Source organism: Spironucleus salmonicida, chromosome 4, assembly GCF_000497125.1.
Source record: "Spironucleus salmonicida strain ATCC 50377 chromosome 4, whole genome shotgun sequence".
NCBI classification, from domain to species: Eukaryota; Fornicata; order Diplomonadida; family Hexamitidae; genus Spironucleus; species Spironucleus salmonicida.
In genome coordinates, this window is record NC_090599.1 from 1,355,809 (window position 1) to 1,377,299 (window position 21,491).

Genomic DNA, 21,491 nt, shown 5'->3' on the forward strand with positions numbered 1-21,491 from the left:
CTTTGCACCAGAAAATAAATTAATAAATAATATTAATAAAGACAAGCATATTTCATCAAAATATCAAATATGCACAAAAAATAAATTTGTACGAAGGATTAATTAATCGATATTTTAAGAATCTATATTTAACGAAGATCCTCACTATATAAGGCCAGATATTATAAAATTAAATTTTTTGCATAATGATCATATTAATATTTAAACACAAAAATAAAAAGATATAGAAGGTTGCTTTTTTGATGATAATAATACAATTACAAAAGCTATGCTAGATTATCAATATTAGTAAAAACCAACAATCAGATACAATTGGTAATCATATGAATTAGATAGTTAAGAATTATAAAAGTAAAATGTTTCAAAAGTAAATAAATTATTTTTAAACTATAAAGTAGCAAAGTCTTTATATCACCCTAATAGTTTTATTACATAAGCGTAATCTAAAAATATATCATTTATTAACTAGATTGTTCCTTTTTCACGCAATTAAGCAAGTAAACGCGAAGTAGATATTGGTAATGATAAATCTTCTATTTTTAATTAGCAGATTCGGGGAGCTACTATTCCTCCAACTAGATTTATTAATTCAATAGTTAATGAAAAGGACCACATAACTCTAATACGAAAATGGAAGGATAAAGACTCATTCATTTGAAAATTCACTTTAAATTAATATTCGGTGTTATAAATTTAAATTCAGGCATAACATCATAAATTGACGATTATAAAGTTATTGATCGTTTTGCAGAAGGTATAAATATTTTACCAATCGAACTATCAATAATTTTCCAATTTCTGATGATTTTTTGCTAAAAGGGTGTTGGATTAAAACAAGTTTGGATGGTTGCTGAAATTTAATTATATGCATTTATATGTTATATCATTTTATCTATTAATACTTGTTTATTAGTTCCGAATTCAGCATTTAGTATTATTTTATATTCCATTGGTTTTATAAAATTTTTCTAGATATTATCAATATAAGTTTATGAATTTTATAATATCGAATTAGATAATTATGATGGTTTAATGATTTATGTCTTAATATCGATTTCTTCAAGATAAAGCTAGTATGATTATGCCAAATTATCTAAATTCGTACATTTACATTCATAGATTTCATCATCTTTAATAATGCTTTCGGGAGTTGCAGCAATCGAACGTTTTTTTCGTGGTTAATATTTTTAAAACTACTAACAGCTATCAGTGTTAAAATCTATAATATCTAGATCTTTTATAAGCGAATCTTAAACTACTGTAGTAATACTATTATCGCTATCTAATTTAACAAAATCTGTTAAAGAAATAGCACGTTCACTTTTAACTAGCCATTCAACAGTATCTCCATCTGATTCTGATTCAAAATATGACTTACATGCATCTAAATTTCCAGCAATATTTCTGGTACGAAGTTTATTACCTTATGTTAAAGGTCGACTCTTAGTAATTTAATTTGAACTTAATGTTTAATGCCTTTTTATATTATTAGGCAATTTATTAATAAAAGCTGACTATGGTTTTATTTTATTCGTCTGAATATGTTACATTTATCTTAAGAATAAATTTACATATATTTTAATATAATCATAAAAATAAACTATTTCTTTTTAAAAATTTTTATGCCAAAATAAATTTTATAGTCTGGTTATAATTAGATTATTTATGATTATAGTGACTTTATTGTTATTATTGGTTAATGTATTTGTTAGTACAAGATATCTATATATTTCAAAAACATTTAATATGAAACCTATGGTATTTTATATATAATTATAAACATATACATGTTGCAATTAAACTAGAAGGAACTTGTTAACATTTGGTATCGCTATTATAATATTACTAATTATTGTATTCTAAAAAGAATGAGTGAATTGCCACAGTTAACAAATTAAAAAATGGTATAACTTTTCAATTCTAGATACGATTAAATAAAAAAATAAGAATAAAAAAGAGAATAAGTAACACTTTATTAAGGAAAAATAGTAAACCCAATTTTTCATTCAGTTGAAGTAAAGAATGGCGTGAAACGATCTGTCTCCGCGAGATTTTTAGACGATTTAGATGATTTTTTAGTCAAATAGTAAATGCTAGATATAGAAGATAAATCAGCCCCTCAAAAAAGATTATTAATATCCCGAGATAAATATAAAACTGGAACGAGTTTAGACGAATAAATTGAATAGATGCGTTAATCACATGTTGTTGAGTTTGTTCGAAAAGGAGATGGGTTTAACCATAATACTGAACAAATCAAATAAATGTAACTATCAAAGAAAAAACGATAATTATAAGTTAAATATTTAGATTTATCTATTACTGGAAACCAAAAATAGACTATTTCAAGTACAAACTATTTAGAAACATCATAGAAATGGTCAAAATCATCATCATTAAATATACGATCTAGTATGACCAATTTACATCCAACTCCAAAGCCAACTGGTTAAAGTTCAAGTGATTTTAGACTTTGACAACATGTTAATACTTATTTTTAATATCTAAGTTTATATTTTTTATTATTCTTATATCTTATTTGTCTAAATATAAATCTCAAAAATGTCTGATAATTTTTAAGTACTATTACGAGTAAGACCTATGATCTAGAGGGAATAAAATAATAATGATGCAATATGTATATCTATTAATGATACATAAATTTCACTTAAAGAGACAACCGGTAACTAACTTTTCGATGAGTTTTCTTAGCTTTATTAGTTCAATTTTGATAAAATCTTTGATTCAACTTCAGAAAATGAGGATATATTTGATTAGGTTTAACCTCTTTTGACATCTTTTTTAGAAGGATATAATGCTACAATTATGTGCTATGGGCTTACGTCGTCTGGTAAAACTTATACTATGCTTGGTATACTTCCTCAGTGCATTTCTTATATACTTAATAATACAGATTCTGTGATCACTGTTTCATATGTCTAAATTTATAATGAGTAGCTTTAAGATCTTTTAGATGATCCATAAAAGGGATTGAAAATACGAGAAACTCCAAAAAATGAAATTTATGTTGAAAATCTTTCTTAATACTTGGTTAAAACGCTTGAAGATGTGATCTAGCTTCTTGAAATTGGACTTTAAAATAGGAAAACTGCAGCCACTGTTTTTAACGAGATATCATCGCGTTCGCATACAATTTTGACTATAAATTTAGAAGGAAAAGAAACTAAGTCAAAGATATAATTCGTTGATTTAGCAGGAAGCGAGAAAATCGTAAATTAAGATTAAAAATAATAAAGAGAAACATCAAATATTAACAAGTCATTAAATGCTCTTGGTAATGTCATTTTTGCACTTACAGAAAGTAAAAATTAACATGTACCGTATAGAGATTCTATTCTGACTAGAATATTATAAGATTCTATTGGTTCTAATTGTTTGTCGTAATTAATTGTTTGCTTATCACCTGCATCTTCATGCTTTTATGAAACATTAAATAGTATTAGATTTGCTGAAAGAGCGAAAAAGATTAAGTAAAAAGCATAAAAGAATGTGATAGTTGATGATGAAGGTATAATTGGCAAATTAGAAAAGTAAATTTGCTAGCTAAAATAAGACCTCGAAATTTTATAGAGAAATTAAAGTAGCGATGTTAATAACATAATGCATAAAAATTAATTGTAATTTGATATTAATAATATTGAATATAAGTTAAAGAATGGGGGTAATTTGACTTAAGAGAATATCATCGATGACATTAAACTGAAAGTTAATTAAAAATAAGCTTCAGTTGGTAGTGTTGCAAAATTTTAAAAAGTATTAGAGAGACAAACTGAGACATTAGTGCATCTTAGCAGTAGAATTTAAGATAGAAATTAATAAATATCTGGTCTTTAGATTGAAATATCAGCATTAGACCACTTAGAAAGATAACTGGAGCACTAATTATGCGTATTAACTATGGCTGGTCAGTTTGTGTAAGGAGTTAATTTATAATAAAATATACCAGAAATCGAAGCAGGACTCAATGTTTAAGCTAGGTAGATTGCTGTATTTGAAAAAGAAATTCAGCTTGAAAATTAATACATATAAGAAATAGATAAATTGTTAAAAAATCCAACCTAAGTAAAAGAAATTATACAACAAGAGGTGAAATCTGAAGATAATGGCATGTAACTAATTAAAAAATACTATAATGAATAAAAGGCATTAATTATTTTAATTAAAAATAAATTTGCTGTTATGTTATCTAAAGTAGCTAATGGAGAATAATAATCATAGTAGCCGTTAATTTAATTATGTAAAAGTACCATATAAGCATTAGAAGGTACAAAAAATGATTATTAATGATTTTAATGCCTTTCATACCTATATAATATTAAATATACTAGAATTGTTAAAATAATAATTCAAAATGACGTCAATGATAAGAATCAAATCTGAACTTAAGAATTTAATACTTAAACCAGAACCTTTCTTTAAAGTTTATTTTGACCCTTAAAATTTATATAATATACATTTCTCTGTTCTTGGCCCCATACAAACAGCATTTACCAAAGGAATTTATCATGGAGTTATATTTCTTCCTCGAGACTATCCATTCTCTGCTCCTGACATACAGTTTTATAATAATAATGGTCGTTTTGAAGTAAAGAAGAATATTTGCACAAATTTTACTTCATTTCACTAAGAATTATGGTCTGCTACTTGGGGTATACGGCAGGTAATCATAGGTCTACGTTCTATGTTCGATGAAGAGACTCCTGGTGCTATTGGTTCAATAACAATATCTGAAGAGTAGAGAAAAATTTTTGCTGAGTAGTCAATAGATTACATTTGTGAGTGTTGTGGTAGTATCCATAAAGATTTAGAATTGAATGACATACAAAATGTACCTTAATACATTAAATAAAGTGAACAGCGGAAGCCTTTATCCGATTAGTAAGAGTCTACATCTAATACTTCATAGTTTATTATTGAGAGATCAGATAGTATTCAGGAATACCTAGACGATAAATAAGAGGAACAAGAACTTCACCAAATTTTAGATGTTTCTTAAACGTTTGAAGTTGATGTAAATTTATAAAAGCCAAATAAGGCAGAAAAACTGTAAATAGCATAAGCCTTATATAATTATATTTATTATAGAAAGTGATGTGATAACGTATTAAATAAATATATCAATCACTCCAAAATAAACTTACTTAATATAATACCAAAATCTTTTTAGTCCAGTCTTTCTGAAAATTGCATAATCTTTTCTGAAACATCACTACTTTTATTTAAGCTTATAAGTGATTTTGCAATGATTTATTCAGAAAGCTATGCAAATAATGCTATGCAATTTTCTAAGGACTTGTCTAAATAAGATTATCCATAACCACCCTTTCCTCGCAGCAAGCTGTGACATTAAGGAATAACAAACTTAAAATGAATAATTGTTTGAAATACAAACTCAACGAACCTTTCAGTTTCATCAACCGCATGCACAATAATTCTTTATACTAATAAGTTTTATAGGAAATTTTATATTATTTCTAAAAATAATTCTGGTTATTTTTAAATTATTTCACTTATTTCTTAACAATTTTATAAGCAAAAACTCTGATACTAGTCAATTTATATATTAAAATTATTATCAAATATAGTATTGAAACACATCAAGTATTACGGTAATTATATTTATTCCGAGAAAATATAAGCAGTTCTGTGATATTTACCATTTTGGATATATATTTATAGATCGAATAATAAGGTTTAAATTCCTTTTAAAACAATTTTAAATTCATCATCATTGATACCTATAAAGTAACCTTGCATCCTCAAGAAGTTTTGATTTTTAAATAATAGTTCTTAACAATTGATTAATACTTAATAGTTATATTAAAAAAGACTATCAATTCTAGATTATTCTGTTAGCTTATCTAACATAATGCTAATTTATTATCGTATTAAATTAAAATTAGCTAATATTGTTTAAATTTTAACGACGTGAAATTTTTATGTAATCTGAAATTTATTAGCAATTTAAGTTATTTCTTAAATATTTTCAACAATATATGTAAATTTCTTAAAACATTTTATAAGATAGGATGATGCGGAAGATGGATCTATATAAAAATCAATTTTATCAAGATTAATTTTTAACAAATCAAAAATTTCGTCAATAAAGTTAAGATTAAAAGCTATTAAAATCATTTGCTGCTATATTGTAAAAGTTTAATCTTAATAAATTTCTGCTTAATTTAACTGATTTAAAAGAATTATGTGTTAGTCTAAAAATTTATATTGTTAATTATATTATATAAAAATCGTTTCTACCGTTTCTTCCTTTACACTAAAATCAATCTCTTCTGTGATAATTTTCTTAATAATTAATCTATTATCTTTAAATATTCGTAATAATGTGTTTTAAGTTTAGAAATTTAGTTAAGATGTAATAGCTATATTATAAATAACATGAAGAAAAGCAGTAGCAGACATATATTTCTTCTCTTTTACTAGGTTATTAAAGAAATATTACAGCTAAATTTCATTTTCAATATCCTCTAGATCTTACTATTAAACTTAACCAGTAGTATGTTAATCTTATAAATTTATATTAACATTTAGGGCATTTAAGCGTTTATAATCTTATTCAAAATTAACATAACTCTTTTAAATCTAAAATGCAATGTTTGATGCCTTAACATATTATTCTTGTATGTAAAGTTGTGAGGATTTCTTTAGTTATTTTTAAGAAACATCGTTTTTTTCTTATGAATTGGTTAAATATTAAAGCAAAGTATTTATAGATATTCCATCTTTCTTTAAGTTTTCTGTTATAAACTAAGCAACATTTAAATCTTCCTTTTCTAGTTAATTAAACATTTCCTAAAACAAGTAATTTTATTATTATATATTGAATTTAATAATATTAAAAGCTCTTACTTTCCACATATGTAGTTAGACTGCAAACTTATTGATTTTTCATCGTTTCCTGTATAAGGTAAACTTAGCATCGATATAGATAATATAATTTTTAGACCAAATATTAATGATAATTAAGCCGCTGAAGTAAGCTTACATCGCTCTGATTTACGAGCAATTACGGTTGCAGATATTGGTTTTAGATCAGAAAAAGGCCCATATATTGAATACACTTTTTATATGAAAGATGTTTAACAGCTTTATTCATTTTGTGAGATATTAAAATCATAACAAGATTAGATTACTTAATATATTAATGAACATTATCTTATTACTCCATAGGAGAGAGATATTGATGTTGCTGGATGGAATTGGGGTACTGTTAAAGTAAGTTAACATTCCCTGACATTGTAACCTGTTTTAGAAGAAGATGAAGAGGATATTGATTCGTTCAATGAAGAGAAAAATGAGCCATCATAAACAACTAATACGAAAATAGAAGATGATATTGATGATATTGAAGATATTGAAGTATTTCATGTGCCAATTAGCCAGATTGCCGAATTTTAGAGGCTTGATAAAAGAGACTTGATGGTTGAATTAATTCCTTCAAATGTGTAATAAGCAGTTTATGTAAAGTCACTTACGTTTTTACTAAAAGATGAATTTACTCGGAATAATATTTACAACCAACTATCATAATTCTCAGTGAATACTACTTCCTCTCGTATTCTTTTTCTTGAAGGAATATAAATCACTCAGCCAGCTGGTAAATATCTAATTGAATTTTAATCAAACTAATTTAAGCTTTTGTCTAGTAAAGAATTTTTGAGAACTTCACGTGATGTAACTCGTCTTTATTTGCTAGAAAAACCTTCTAAAGACTATTAAAAACAGTTCTTTTTAATTATTTAATTGTCTTCTGGAAAAAGAATCGACGGCCATGATTTTTTGGCATTAGAAGTTTCTGATCGGAGAGAATCAAGAGAAGTTCATTTGGGTGAATTATAAGATAAGCTCGTTCCACATTTATAAATTCCAGGTTTTTCAACATTCTTAAATGCACCATCATCAATGTATGGAGTGGATTCATTGTTAGAGGAGGCCGGAAGTGCTAGAAGGGCGAATGCAGTATAACTAAGAAGGGTACCTTAATTCATTATTGCTCTTAAAATGTTTTAATTTATTTGTGATCGTGCAACTACAATTTTTTCAGACTAAGCAAAAACTTCATTTTATTTATAGTAAAATATTTCAACAAACGATTGTTTATCCTTAGAAGATGAAAATAATGAACTTACATGTGCTGTTACATGCCGTTATAAATAAAAATCATAGCGTGATATGTATGCGTATTTCCTTTCTAAAGCAATCATGTTATTGCCATAGGATATTCAACTTATAAATTATAATGAAATCCTTACTATAACAATTGAAGCAGATACAAAAAATTCTCATGGCAATACGAAATTTGCTCGCATGATTTTTAAAATTAGAGGCGGCTCTGAGAGTATTGAGTTAAGTAAAGTTGAGACCGAAAAGGTAGAAATTATTATTAGTTTTATAAGAAGAAAGAATATTGCTAATCTGAAAATATATAATTAGTACAGAGAGGATGGTGGTAGAGTTGTAGGATAAAAAGAGCTCGATAATGATTAAGATGATGAAGAGGATAGTGATTTTAATGAAACAAAGAGCGATGATTCTGCTGCACATTATGAATATAGTAGTGAGGGTGGTGATAGTGGTGACGAAGATAATTAAAAAACAGTTAAAGAAGTTGGTTAAGTTAAATAGAAACCAGAAAAGAAAGTTAGTAAAGATGCATTTATGTTGTAAATTGATGAAATCGATAATGTTAAGCCTGAAGATGCACTGGAAGACATAGGTAGACCTATGGAATGGGCAGGTAAAATTAATACTAATCAAAATGATGGAAGCGACTATGGTTCTGCTGAAGAACCTAGTGATTGATCACATCCACTTTATCCTCTCAGCTTTTCTACGAACATCATACTACTTCTACTATTATTGAGTTTATATTATATCCTAATTTTTAAGTTAAGATAATGAACGTATATTTTAAAGATTGTTTATAGTTTAGCATAAATTTTAGTCTAAAAATTTATTTTAAGAAATTTCGTATATCTATGATTAAGATATCACTTGCTTATTAGAATTATCAGAGTTTTTAGAAGTTAATCTAGTAGATAAAATATTGATAAGATCATTAGCTGAAGTAATGTTTAAAATATAATTCTAAACTTCATTTACACCTTAAAGATTCCTTGGAATTTTATAACCTAATTTTTACTCTAAAAATATTAACTATTAATTTGAATAAGTTTAATTTAAATTATTATTAACTGTATTTTATTTTATCGGAGATTAATTTCTTTTAGGGAAAATCTACTCTAGCTCTTCTAAAAGTAGCGATGCAGAGTTGGTTTCATCAAGTTATTATACTACCATCGACCCACCCCTTTGTGGTTACATTTATAAATAATAACCCTCCAAATCATCTAAATTTCGCTGCACTGTCGATTCATAAATTTCTACCTGTTTAAACTCTAATTATTAAGGATTTTGTCTATTAAATTCTTTATTTGGTGGAAATAGTTATGGAGTCAATTTATTCTCTAATCTATGAATATTTTAATAAAAATATGAATAAAAAACCTGATATCCTTTGAATTTATCATAAAACCCAGACATATCATCCAAAATTACTTTTTAATGAACGAAATCTTGTTTTATTGGCCCAATAAGATTATTAATTTCTGTATTAACCTGATAAAGTTGTTACGATTCATCTATTTACTTAATTTTACATACTGATTAGTAAAAATAAAAATCTGTTGCTAAAAAACTACTAATATTTATTAAATTAGGATCGTATTAAGTGAGATTTTCAACTTCTACCAATAAATTATTACTATTGATTTATACCGTAATTGAATCCTACATTTATTAAAGAGAAAAAATTGATGCCTTAACCTACAAAATAGAAAAAACTAATTCAAATTTATTATTTTATCTGATAAGCTGTTGGTTATTATATAATTTTTGCTTGACAGCTTATTATTAAAAAATAAAAATTAATTAATTTTTATCAAAACATTATACTGCAGTTTCAACTAGTATAAACTTAGACAGTTTCTATAGATAATTTTTAACAATTTTTATATCATTTCCATCTAAATAACGCTAAATATCTAACTAATTTTCTTTAATAAATTATAACAATTCTAAAAAATCATCTAAGGTATCATCTCTTACTTTATTGTATAAACTACAAAATAGAGAAATCTCTTTAGCTATAGAAATATTTTCTAGACTATAGTTAGCAAAATACACATTATTAGTTATGTCAGTTATACATACTTCTACTTCAAATATAAGAACTGAAAAAACATTAATTTTACCAAAAATCTAGAGAAATTTACTACTAGAGTCTATAAAAACAGGGTTAATAATATGAAATTGGTTATTAACTTACTCCAAAATCTAAAATGAGGTATAATTATGGTTCTTTATTCGAAGCTCAAATGATGTAAAAATACTTTAACTATGTTAGGTAAAATTTTAAATTGCAAAATATGATAGTTTTTATGTTAATGTAAAATTATCATTACAGGTAAAACTATAATTGATTAAAATACCGTTAATTTAGGTATTTTAAATAAGTTTTTTAACGATAATTTGTGATGGGGTAACAATTCGTATATATAAAGTGTAAAGCTATTAAAAATTAAGAAAATTAGGCGTAATAAATTAATGTGATAGTTCATCATTTGGTATTGTTTCTAAATTTGATTCATATAATATATTTTTTTATTAATAAATGGAAGATGCTATTAACTAAAATTATAACTATCCATCAGGTAGGTTAGAGAAAGATAGTTCAATCATTTTAAAATTATTATTAAAAATATGATATATTATTTAAATTACTTAAATTTAATTATAAAGATCATTTACAATATTGAATATATTCAACCTTTAATAATGAAAAAACACCATACAAGTTTCACTTAGAATGATTTTTAAGTATTATCCTCAGTTATAGTGAAACCATAGGTAGAAGTCATAAAAGTGGCACAATTCTCATAGAATACCCTTTAAATTAAATCGTTTTCACCTTTAAGAACCATATTAAATTAAAGAAATTAATACCTTTTTAAAGTATCAAACTAAAATTGCTATAAAATGTAACGTCATAACAATTAATCCTTAATTAAGCTATAGGCTGGTACATTTCGGTAAGCGATATATATGGATTGAAATAGTTCATTTTCTCACTGAAATCTTGCTATTCTAATATTTTTCAGCTAAAGATTAGTTATGCCTTTACTCGATTTATATATAATATTAATGGAATGGTCTATTTTAATTACACTTGACATATTAACGTTATAATGACTGTCCAGTAATTACTACTTGATCAAAATCTGATGTACTTAAACTTTTCAAAGAACTATTGTCAAATAATATTGATTATTAAAGTCTAGAAAGCCTGGATTACTAAAATGATGATTATCTGCTCTACTCATTATGAATTTAATATATAGATTTTTAAAGCAAAATTATATAATCTTTATCTAATATTACTTAAGGTAGTTGAACAAATAGTTGTAAATCAGAAACTTTTAATAGGCAAAGTTGATTCATACTAGTAAAATGTTTCATTTTTATAATATATCATTAATCAAGTATATAATCTATTAATATCAAAATAATAGCTTATTATTGTATATAATATAATAATCTTTTCAACCTCCACTTTTCGAAATGAAACCAAAGCATTTATTTACATTATAAGCACATAAAGGAGCTATTACATTAGTAAAAATAAATAAAAATATTATTTATGCATCTTCTACAGATGGTTCAATTTCACTCACTGATATTAAAGAGAAAGAATTTAAGTAAAGAATTTCTACTTAATCTCCTATTAATTCATTTATACTAGATCCGTTTATTGTAGCCACTGATAACTCTTTGTTATTATATGATTTAAATTTTAACGTACAGGCGTCTATAGTCTCAAAATCATCATTCACATCATTAGCATTTCTTCAACCTTACTTTGCATTAGCAGGTTGCGATGATGGATCTGCGAGGTTAGTTGACTCTAGAAGTTTAATTGAACTAGCTATTTTAAGAGGTCACTCTGCTCCAGTTTTATCTGTAGCTGCTTCCAATACTCATTTTTTTACAGGAGGCCATGATGCAAAAATAATTAAATGGGACTAATTTGGTACTGCTATTTAAACCATGTAAGTAAAATCACCTGTCTCAGGGCTTGTCATCAGTAAAAATAATTAATTTTTACTAGCAAGCACAGTTGGAGGAGGTATTTGGTTAATAAACATTTAATAATCTTTTTAGCTAGTGAAAAAATGGGGAGCAGGCGGTGATAAATATTTATAAAACTCTTTATTTTTTACCATAAATAACAGTCAAAAAGTAATATGTGGATCTAATAATAAAGTCTAATTTATTGATGTTAAGTATGGTACAATTTAAGAGTTTGAGGATTTAGATGTAGAAAACTAGGCTATTTTTTCATGCGACTGTAATGGAACTCATTTGGTTATTGGAGGAGAATCTTGTCGACTAGGTGTGTATGAATTTGAGTGATTCACATTATTGATTTGTCTAATCCTTATATTCTAATGCGGAGTATGTCTAAGTCAATTTCTTAAATCTATTTTTTTTCAACCAATCTTTCTTACACAAATTGTTTGCGAAGAACATCTTTTAAAGAATTTTACGAACCGTTAAGAGCATTAATACGTTCGTTTTCTGATTTAGCTTATTTCTTTAGAAGTTTTTGTTTTCTATTAATAAGATAATTAGTTTTAGTAATCTTTGGATCTTCAATAAGCTAAGATTTATATAATTATGTTATACTCAACAATGTTTAATCACAATCTAAATCTTTATGTATTAAAGATTAAAGAAATATTGATTCTTAAATCTGCTTAAGATCAATTTATGACTTTAACTAACTTTTTGGCCATAGTGATTCTAATTTTAAATCTTTTACTGAACTCTTATACAATGATTTTTATAAATTTTTGATTTAGGCTACTTATTTAAATCGTACTTCTTCGTCGGAAAATAATTAATTACAAGGCTTTAATTAATATCTAATACTAGTCTACCATTTAATTGGCTATTAAATGATACCAGATTATGTGAGTTTTTATGCTTACCGATTCATTTTAGTTAATCTATTTAGTTCACTTTTATCTTACTCAGCTAAGTTTTCATTAAATTCTTTAATTTAGATTGATTTAAGCTCAAATAATGGTTCCACTTATAATTATACAAAATCTTACAGCTATATAATATTTTAATATCGCTTTTGAAGAATAGATGATATATCTAATTCAAATGACAATTTTCTGGCCAAATTTTGCTTCTTAGCTTCTAGTAAATACAACTAATCTGCATATTTTAAAAATTTAGCAGCAGTGGTAATTTTTAAGTTAGTAGATCGTAGTAATTAAGTTATTTGATCTTATAATTATGATTTAATAGATAAATCTTTAAACCTTAAATATAAATCAAAAAATGCTTTTTTAAGGTCATTAATACAGATACATCTTTACTAATTAATTTTTTTCATTTCGCCATAACTTGACATAGATATATTTTAAGTATTTAATAGTTCAACTAATTCAATCGGCTAATTCACAAAAGCATATTCATCCGATGATACACCATTCGAACAAATTTAATTAAAAAAATATCTACATAATATGCATCTAAACTCCTACTCTATTATGTCTATAATTTATAATGCTTTGTAGATATTTTGCTCCTTAATATATTTAGTATAATCAGATTATACTGATTATTAAAATCCAAGTCTGTAAAGTGTGACTCTTGAACGTGGAGAAGAAATAGAAAGATAGTTTTCAGTTTCTTAATCAGAAAACGATGTCATTAGAAAGACACTTATTTTTTCATATAATAATCATATATTTTATAAAAATAATTATATAAATAATATTTTTTTTTACTAACTTCTATTTTTGCATTTCCGCGTTCACTTTATAAAATGTACAACAAGTACTTTGTACCTCATTAAAATTCTGGAATTCTTCATTCCGAGCATGTGAGAAGATTAGAAGGCGTTTAAAGGCGTTTATTATAAGTTGAAAAGGAGCCTGTAGCTAGATCATCATTAGAGTTCTACAACCCAAATGACGCATTTTTACTAAATTAAGATCTCTATAGAATTAATAGAACTGAATATTTAACTAGAACTTCATCTAAAAAATATCCTTATGCACAGGAACTAAGATAGATTTCTAGAAGAATTGAAGAAACAATATTTGGCGTACCTTTCAAACCTAAGCCTAAGTTTGTTGATTTTTATTGGACTCCATAAGTAGGTCATTAAACTAAAGATCCATTAGACTACTCTAAGAAACTTTACAACAATAGGAGAGTTTAAAATTCTTACTATTTTAATCATTCTAAGAATAACTAAGTTTAGTAAACTATTGATTATGGTGTTAACATACCTGCTAGACCTTATTCAAATTCCCCTTCACCGGAAATATGTCTCACAGAATCTGAACGTGACCGCCTAATCAACCAAGTTTAGAAAAGTTATGGCGAACCTGTACAAGAGATGAACAGATAATAATTAAGACAAGATAATATGAAAAATGAAATGTAACATCAGAAATAAGGAACACCATCACCCCCAAGAATGTAAACACTAGAAGCTTCTTTACGTGACTCAATAAGACAAGATACAGGGAACAGAAGTCTTTTGAAAGCTAATGACTATCTAAATCCAGACTTCGAACATGCCAATGACTATAATTCCAAAACTGCTCATGTAGCAGCTCTATATAGACAAAATAGAGTAATGGATCAGTCAATTAATGAATCTAGGTTTGTAGAATAATACTAGTGAAAATTTTTAACCTCATACTTTATATCCACCTTCACCAACGAAAACCCAGTTCTCTTTTATATCCCCACCAATTACTGCAAATGCTCCTTTTTTTTCGTTCCCATAAAACTCTCGTATTTCTTGTTCCACACATCCACATAAAAACACACTTTGCATAATATTATTAACCCAAAATAATACACACACTTGGTCTGCATTTTTAGTCTTCTTAAAAATTAAATTCACAACTTTAAGCAATTCGACCTATTCAGTTAATTCTACTTTAAGTAACTCTAAACTAGTTTTTATTTTATTTTTACCTTAAAAACTATCAACAAATTCGTTATTAACCTTTGAAAACGAACTTACAACACAACGTTTAAAAGTCATTGTTTTAAGAATATTTTAAAGATCCAAAAGGGCAGTTTCTTACAAAAATACCATTAAAACTGGATCAGTTGCTAATAAATCTCTAGTTCTCTAATTTATAAATTCGTTTGTTCGATTTTAGTAAATTTTCTCGTCAAAAATATCAATTTTTCCACAATCAAAATCTGTTGAACTTTAAATAAAAATTTTTGTAATTTATTATATATTATTAGCAAATGTAGATTTCATCCCTTCTATCTTCAAAACTTTTAAAATAAGATTCTCAATATCAAAACTACTTATTTCAAGCATACAAAAATTTCTTAGCTACTATATTTAATCTTATAATAAGGTTATGTCAGGAATTAATGATTTCGCTCCTTTTATTTTTCTTGCTGAATTGTTGACAGTTTTAGCAATTTTAGTGTAAATTAAGTGCAAATCATCTTCTGGAAGTGATTCAAACTGTGCTAAATTATAGGCAAATTCTTTATATTTTAATAATTACTAGGATAGTTATTGAATTTTTCTTGTTGAATCATAATTCAATTCTTTCTCGTTTTCGAGCTCCTATGCCAAAAACTCGCATTTTTAGTGCTTTTGGAGTTACTATTTAAGATTTTCATTTTCTTATTATAATTATGTTGATCTCAATTATAGCTATTTATTTTCTTATTGCAATTACTATATCATATCAGTGTCTGATTTTTACTATATCAGCTAAGATTTCTGTTGGTTTGGATTTTGAGAGCTGGGATCAAAATCAGCAAATTTTTGATCTTCTTGGAACCTAATACGTTCTTATTCTTATAATGGTAATTACTTTCTGAGCTTCTTTGTTTGCTTTGCTTAGTTTGAAAACTGTTAGAATGTATGATCTGGAAGGCGCTGTTAAGTTTATAATAGATATCTTAGCTAAATTTCTGATAGCTTATCTTAAGGTTGTGATGAAAAATTTCTTATTAACAAATAAAGAAGATAATCATCCATTTTTTGATAGATTTAATTGTTATATTTATATAATAATGTTAGTAATGAAAATTTAAAAATGACATTTGATATATTAGGTTTCAACATTCCCGATAAGATGGATTTAATTAGAGTCAAAAATAATATAATTTATTATAAAAACTTAAATGACTAATTTGATTTGTAATTAGACTTTGTTCATACTTCTTCATAGTAGCTAGATATGTTAAAGAATAAACTATTTGATTTAGTTTAAACTGAACTATTGACAAATAAAGAAGTTAATATTATTATTTTAGAAAAATCTGATTTTCTTTAAAATAATTTATTAAACATTCTTATTGAAGATTTAATTGATACTTATGATATTTAAGTGAAGCTTGATATGGAATACTAGGTTACAGACTTATTAGATTTATAATCAGTTTAAGTTAAAGCAAATTTAGAACACTTCACAAATATTTAGTTAATTATTTAAAAATAATTATTAATAAAAATTACCAAAATTTCAGATATTTCTAGTTTAAGTTAATCAGAATAAATATAATATATTAATGATTAGTTATTGTCTCATAGCGATCAAAGTAATTATTTACTTGTTGATTTTAGAAATTTAAGTGTAGTTAATGCTAAAAAGCTTCTAGGCAAAGTATTATATTTTTAAACCAAACATTATACCTTTTTAAAAAATCAACAAGAAACGTTATACGATAGTTAGAAAAGGTAAAATTAAGCGCTTAATATTTATTCAAAGCAAGTTTTATATAATGTTGTAAGTGCTATAATTTAATAGTGTTTTGATGTTGAACAGCATATAATAAGGAAAATCTTTGGAATTTAAACAGAATTAACTATAATTTAAATTATACTGTCATAATAATAAATAGAATAGATATAAAAATAAGGTACAATATAAAGTTCTGTCATATTTATATTAATTAATATTCTTCCTCTAATAAAAAATTAAATAAGAGATTATTAGGATATTCTAGTAGAAATAGAGGATTTTGATGTTTCTTTTTCACTTCCATTGACACCAACATTAACAGAAAATTTATCGTTTACCAGTAATAAACTATAATAAATTAAGCATAATAATTTAGCAATTATCAATAAAATTAAAAGATTATAAATTGAATGAGTAATTATTGATTATTTATATATTATTATGATTATGATTAATATTATATTTTCAATAAAATGAATTAGCCAAATAATCCAAACAATAGCCTTTATGATCTAGAGAGCTTTTAGAGCATTACTAGCTACAATATTAATAAATAAAACATTGAAACATTATCAGCAACATAATAACGTATGCGATAATTATAAACTCGATTAAATAGGAAATAAACATAAGATGCAACTGTAGTATTATAGGACCTTGCAACGAATCAAAATAATAAAGATAGTACCATAGATGAATAAATTATTGAAAAATTACCATCAATACTTACTTCATTATAAGATCCTTCTACAGATTATGCCGTTGATCAATAGACAGAGTATCAATAAGTAGTAGACGATAAAATATCTAAATTATAATACAATCAAGATAATTTTATTACAAAATAAACATTTTCGATTTTTTAAAATAGTGTAGAATCAATTTTAAGTGACCTAGTCCAATAATTAGAATTATAAAAACACCATATTCTACATTTAGAATAGGATAATTAAGAATTAAAAAACGAAATAATACTTATAAAAATATCTCAAAAGAAATTGGTAGGTCCTGAAATTAGGTTTATCTTTGAACTTTAAGGCTCGATCTTTACTATTGATGAAAGGGGATCATTATTTAATAATGGTAATATACTGTTTAATATGACTTAAACTGATGTATCTAGTGTATTCTGTGATTAAACTTCTTTTATAGTAGTAATAGGTGAAATTCTGATGCATATCGACTTTAGCGGTGCCGTGCGATAGGAACTGCATTTTAACGCGATCACGTGCGCACTCCTGTACCAGGGAAGTCCACTGGCGGTTGAGGGCAATATGCTACACTTCAAGGGCCGGACAGTGTAGCTTGGATTTTACCCCGTTGGGGGTACGCAGGTTACGCACCAGTCTAAAGACATTCTGGTGCTCTACGACACGGATCAGCTATACTTCTACTCCCTGATCTAGGAGAAGCTGCTGGTTGTGCTGCCGGGCCTATCGGGAATCCACATCGTGAAGTGCCTCGCGGGGCAGCTGTTCGTGCAGATTGGGAGTAGCGTGCTCCACGTGGATCTCGAGCTATTCGGCGTGGTGCGGCAGTTCGACTGTGAGAGCCCTATAGTGACCTTCGGGTGTGCGGACGGGCAGCTGGTGGTGCTGTGCGCGGACGGCATCAAGTACGAGTTTCAGGCCGCTAGGGTCATAAAGACGCGTCTGGCAGAGGAAATCCTTTGCGGAGTCGTTGGAGCTGCCCAGCTGGCCTTCCTGGGGGATGCAGGCTACTCCACACTGCCGCTGAAGTGAGGTTCGATACACTCCCTATCCATACAGTACCCAGCAACCCTCCCTATTCCCTTCCGCAATGCTAGACTTCGCACGCAACCTGCGCCAGTCCCTGGGCGACGCGCTGAAGTTCGCCGACCATGCAACCCTCGCGGGATTCGACACTGAGTTCTCCTCGGAGCAGCCCCAGTTTGCGAACCCCTTCGACGCACCGGAGGTAATCTTCGCCACCGCGGCGGCCCTCGCGAACAGCGGTTGCCTGCTGCAGGTTGGGATCTCCATGCTGGACAGCAAAGGTGAGAGCTCCACCTGCTCGGTGTTCGTATGCCAACATGACGCCAAGATCAGCATCTCTGCCCTGAACTTCCTCGCCGGGAACGACTTCGACTTCAAACAGTACAGCACCCAGAGCCTGCGCGTCGGGATAGACTACGAGTGCGAGATAGCATTCTGGCGGAAGACGATGGGCGAGCCCGACGAAGAGGCGTTCGAGGGCTTCCCAGCGGGATACGGTGAGATTGCCCAGAGACTCAAACAGGAGGAGATCGATTTCGGCATAGAACTGGACATCGGCCACTTTCTCCGCATGAAGCGGATGCAGCACAGCTTCCTTGCTCACGAGGGCGTAGAGCAGGTGGTGAGCATCGTTCCGGCGCTGTACCCCTCCCGGGGCGCGGGAAAAATTCTGCTGCATGTGCGCGTTGTAGATAGTCCCGCGCGGCGCCGCCAGCTGCTCGCGGAGTCAGTCGGCCACATTGAGCTCGACCTGAAGCACATCATGCTTGTGTTCCAGCGTCTTGCCCAGCGTCGCGTACGTACAGTGGGGTTCTAGGCGCTCACGGACTGTCTGCTGCTCCATAACGCCTTTCTGGGCAAGAAGCTCAGCTCCTACAGCAGGTTCATGGCAGACATTTTCGGCATCATCCCCAACTTTCTGGATGTGCTGCTCGTCCTGCAGCACCCGAACACGCAGGTCCTCCTCTAGCAGATCGCATCCAAGGTGAAGCGCGTACAGCCGAACAAGTCACTCTCTGGGTACTTCCACGTCCTATACGGCGCCGGAGACTCGCATGCTCACGACGCAGGCTACGACGCACTGATGACAGTGCGTGTGTACGACTGCCTCTGCAGGTAGCAGGCGACCAACTGCTTCAAGGTCAAGAACGCGCAGAAGTTCGACGAGGTGCGGTTTGAGTGCTATGCGAATTCCTTCACGACGTACCGCTGCTTCAACCTCCTCCAGCAGACGCCAGCGCCGGTGAGGCACAGCATGTACCCTCTTGCGAAGTTCCCCGGCAAGAAGGCCGACTACAGCGTGCAGCAGGCCGTTAAGGACCGGGCATGCGTGGCCAACTTGCTGCAGGGCACCCAAATCGGGGTCGTGTACAGCGAGGTTGCACTGCCGGAGGCGAGGCGGGCGTGGGTATTCAACCGGGATGGGCGGGTCCGGCACAGGTGGCTGAAATGGCTTGTGGGCGACTAGGTGATAGACGGTAAGTTCGCGAGCATTTTGACCCCTACCGCGGCCAGGAAGGTATTTGAGGCGGTTGAGCTGCGCAAGGGAAGCGCGAAGTGAAGTGATTGTAAATTAACTAAAAATTAATGTCAGAACTTTATATCGCTATCAAGGATAGCATATTAACTGTTTGGTATTTTCTTCAAATCTGAGGGGAGGGGTATCATAGGACTATTAAGCATTTCATCAATAGCCTGACATGTTTCAAGCTCTGCAGGGCCTGATTAAAAGGTAATAGCCAAACCTTTATGCCCAAATCTTCCACATCGACCAATCCTATGAAGATAATCATCTGCATACCTAGGGACATCAAAATTAATAACAACATTTACGGTACGAATATCAATTCCTCTCGTATACAAATCTGTTGCCACTAAAATTCTAGTGTTTTATTAGGAGAACTCATGAAATACTTTAGAACGTTCAAATTATGTTAGTTTAGAATGGACAAATGAAGAAGGAATTTCAAGTTAGCTTTACACTAGATGATGTATTTGTTCGCATCTTTAAGTAGAATTAACAAAAATAATCGCCTAACGAATCTATAAATGTTTAAATAGTATCATAAGTAACTTAAACTTAAGATCTTATTAACGTACCTAAGCTACATATTGAGTAATACCAGAAAGAGTCAATTTGTCTTATTGACAGTTTATAAATTCTGGATTAGTCATATGTAATTAGGTAAATTGTTATACTTCTGATTAATATGTTGCTGAGAATATCATTGTTTAGTGGTCTTTGTGCATATGACTTTTAATAATTAGCAAGTCGGCTAATGGCTCATGTTGTTGAATTATTTTATCCGCTTCATCAGCAACTAAAATTTTAGTCTAACTTAAATTTATTAATTTTTCTTGCAAAAAAACTCTGAGTTTTAGGGTTGTTGCAATTAAAATTGAAGGGTTATATTAATTTATACGCATTATATCATCTCCATGTGAGTTTCCCCCGACTAAGCACATAACTCTATTTTAAACACCATTAACTAATTTTCCTAAATTCTACGTAACAGATGATATTTACATGGCAAGCTCCCTTGTATTTACAACAATTACTGCTTGTATAGTATTAATTTATGGTTTTATTTAATTTAATATTGGTATTAAAAAAGCTCCTGTTTTTCCTGTACCATTTTTAGCTCTCGCAACTATATCAACAAGAGTTAGGGCAATTGGTATAGTTTTTTCTTAAATTGGTGTTGCTGTAATAAAATTTACAGCTTGAAGGGAGGTAACAAGATATGGTTTTAAATTAAGCTAAGAAAATTTTACTCCTGAGCCTCTGATGTCTTCTGTTTATTCACGATTGTCTTAGGTAGGTAAAGACATATTTAATCGAGAAAAGGAAATAAACATGATTCTATAAATAATTATATAATAATTATATTTATAATTATTT

General features: G+C 29.1%; 14 protein-coding genes across 14 annotated transcripts; 8 read left to right on the forward strand and 6 right to left on the reverse strand. All coding sequences in view use genetic code 6, as the record gives it.

Moving 5' to 3' along the window:
* Positions 1 to 662: 662 nt before the first annotated feature.
* Positions 663 to 1,550, reverse strand: SS50377_24356 (uncharacterized protein; the record flags this gene model as incomplete). Its single annotated transcript, XM_067908199.1, has 1 exon — positions 663 to 1,550. The coding sequence occupies one exon, from the start codon at positions 1,548 to 1,550 to the stop codon at positions 663 to 665; it is 888 nt and encodes a 295-aa protein (XP_067765173.1).
* A 351-nt stretch (positions 1,551 to 1,901) lies between these two features.
* SS50377_24357 (uncharacterized protein) lies at positions 1,902 to 2,477 on the forward strand (the record flags this gene model as incomplete). Its single annotated transcript, XM_067908200.1, has 1 exon — positions 1,902 to 2,477. The coding sequence occupies one exon, from the start codon at positions 1,902 to 1,904 to the stop codon at positions 2,475 to 2,477; it is 576 nt and encodes a 191-aa protein (XP_067765174.1).
* An 85-nt stretch (positions 2,478 to 2,562) lies between these two features.
* SS50377_24358 (Kinesin-like protein) lies at positions 2,563 to 4,308 on the forward strand (the record flags this gene model as incomplete). The annotated part of the gene is made up of 1 exon (XM_067908201.1): positions 2,563 to 4,308. One exon carries the CDS (start codon positions 2,563 to 2,565, stop codon positions 4,306 to 4,308), a length of 1,746 nt encoding a protein of 581 aa, XP_067765175.1.
* Positions 4,309 to 4,372: 64 nt separating this feature from the next.
* Positions 4,373 to 5,113, forward strand: SS50377_24359 (Ubiquitin-conjugating enzyme E2; the record flags this gene model as incomplete). The annotated part of the gene is made up of 1 exon (XM_067908202.1): positions 4,373 to 5,113. One exon carries the CDS (start codon positions 4,373 to 4,375, stop codon positions 5,111 to 5,113), a length of 741 nt encoding a protein of 246 aa, XP_067765176.1.
* A 29-nt stretch (positions 5,114 to 5,142) lies between these two features.
* On the reverse strand, positions 5,143 to 6,828 carry SS50377_24360 (uncharacterized protein; the record flags this gene model as incomplete). Its single annotated transcript, XM_067908203.1, has 1 exon — positions 5,143 to 6,828. The coding sequence occupies one exon, from the start codon at positions 6,826 to 6,828 to the stop codon at positions 5,143 to 5,145; it is 1,686 nt and encodes a 561-aa protein (XP_067765177.1).
* Positions 6,829 to 6,897: 69 nt separating this feature from the next.
* Positions 6,898 to 8,841, forward strand: SS50377_24361 (Nucleosome-binding factor SPN, POB3 subunit; the record flags this gene model as incomplete). Its single annotated transcript, XM_067908204.1, has 1 exon — positions 6,898 to 8,841. One exon carries the CDS (start codon positions 6,898 to 6,900, stop codon positions 8,839 to 8,841), a length of 1,944 nt encoding a protein of 647 aa, XP_067765178.1.
* On the reverse strand, positions 8,842 to 9,834 carry SS50377_24362 (uncharacterized protein; the record flags this gene model as incomplete). Its single annotated transcript, XM_067908205.1, has 1 exon — positions 8,842 to 9,834. The coding sequence occupies one exon, from the start codon at positions 9,832 to 9,834 to the stop codon at positions 8,842 to 8,844; it is 993 nt and encodes a 330-aa protein (XP_067765179.1).
* A 1,824-nt stretch (positions 9,835 to 11,658) lies between these two features.
* On the forward strand, positions 11,659 to 12,510 carry SS50377_24363 (WD40 repeat protein; the record flags this gene model as incomplete). The annotated part of the gene is made up of 1 exon (XM_067908206.1): positions 11,659 to 12,510. One exon carries the CDS (start codon positions 11,659 to 11,661, stop codon positions 12,508 to 12,510), a length of 852 nt encoding a protein of 283 aa, XP_067765180.1.
* Position 12,511: 1 nt separating this feature from the next.
* SS50377_24364 (uncharacterized protein) lies at positions 12,512 to 13,825 on the reverse strand (the record flags this gene model as incomplete). The annotated part of the gene is made up of 1 exon (XM_067908207.1): positions 12,512 to 13,825. The coding sequence occupies one exon, from the start codon at positions 13,823 to 13,825 to the stop codon at positions 12,512 to 12,514; it is 1,314 nt and encodes a 437-aa protein (XP_067765181.1).
* A 114-nt stretch (positions 13,826 to 13,939) lies between these two features.
* Positions 13,940 to 14,809, forward strand: SS50377_24365 (uncharacterized protein; the record flags this gene model as incomplete). The annotated part of the gene is made up of 1 exon (XM_067908208.1): positions 13,940 to 14,809. The coding sequence occupies one exon, from the start codon at positions 13,940 to 13,942 to the stop codon at positions 14,807 to 14,809; it is 870 nt and encodes a 289-aa protein (XP_067765182.1).
* A 12-nt stretch (positions 14,810 to 14,821) lies between these two features.
* SS50377_24366 (uncharacterized protein) lies at positions 14,822 to 16,147 on the reverse strand (the record flags this gene model as incomplete). The annotated part of the gene is made up of 1 exon (XM_067908209.1): positions 14,822 to 16,147. One exon carries the CDS (start codon positions 16,145 to 16,147, stop codon positions 14,822 to 14,824), a length of 1,326 nt encoding a protein of 441 aa, XP_067765183.1.
* A 1,179-nt stretch (positions 16,148 to 17,326) lies between these two features.
* Positions 17,327 to 18,595, forward strand: SS50377_24367 (uncharacterized protein; the record flags this gene model as incomplete). The annotated part of the gene is made up of 1 exon (XM_067908210.1): positions 17,327 to 18,595. The coding sequence occupies one exon, from the start codon at positions 17,327 to 17,329 to the stop codon at positions 18,593 to 18,595; it is 1,269 nt and encodes a 422-aa protein (XP_067765184.1).
* Positions 18,596 to 18,653: 58 nt separating this feature from the next.
* Positions 18,654 to 20,150, forward strand: SS50377_24368 (CAF1 family ribonuclease; the record flags this gene model as incomplete). Its single annotated transcript, XM_067908211.1, has 1 exon — positions 18,654 to 20,150. The coding sequence occupies one exon, from the start codon at positions 18,654 to 18,656 to the stop codon at positions 20,148 to 20,150; it is 1,497 nt and encodes a 498-aa protein (XP_067765185.1).
* A 29-nt stretch (positions 20,151 to 20,179) lies between these two features.
* On the reverse strand, positions 20,180 to 21,448 carry SS50377_24369 (ATP-dependent RNA helicase DHH1; the record flags this gene model as incomplete). The annotated part of the gene is made up of 1 exon (XM_067908212.1): positions 20,180 to 21,448. One exon carries the CDS (start codon positions 21,446 to 21,448, stop codon positions 20,180 to 20,182), a length of 1,269 nt encoding a protein of 422 aa, XP_067765186.1.
* Positions 21,449 to 21,491: the final 43 nt, after the last annotated feature.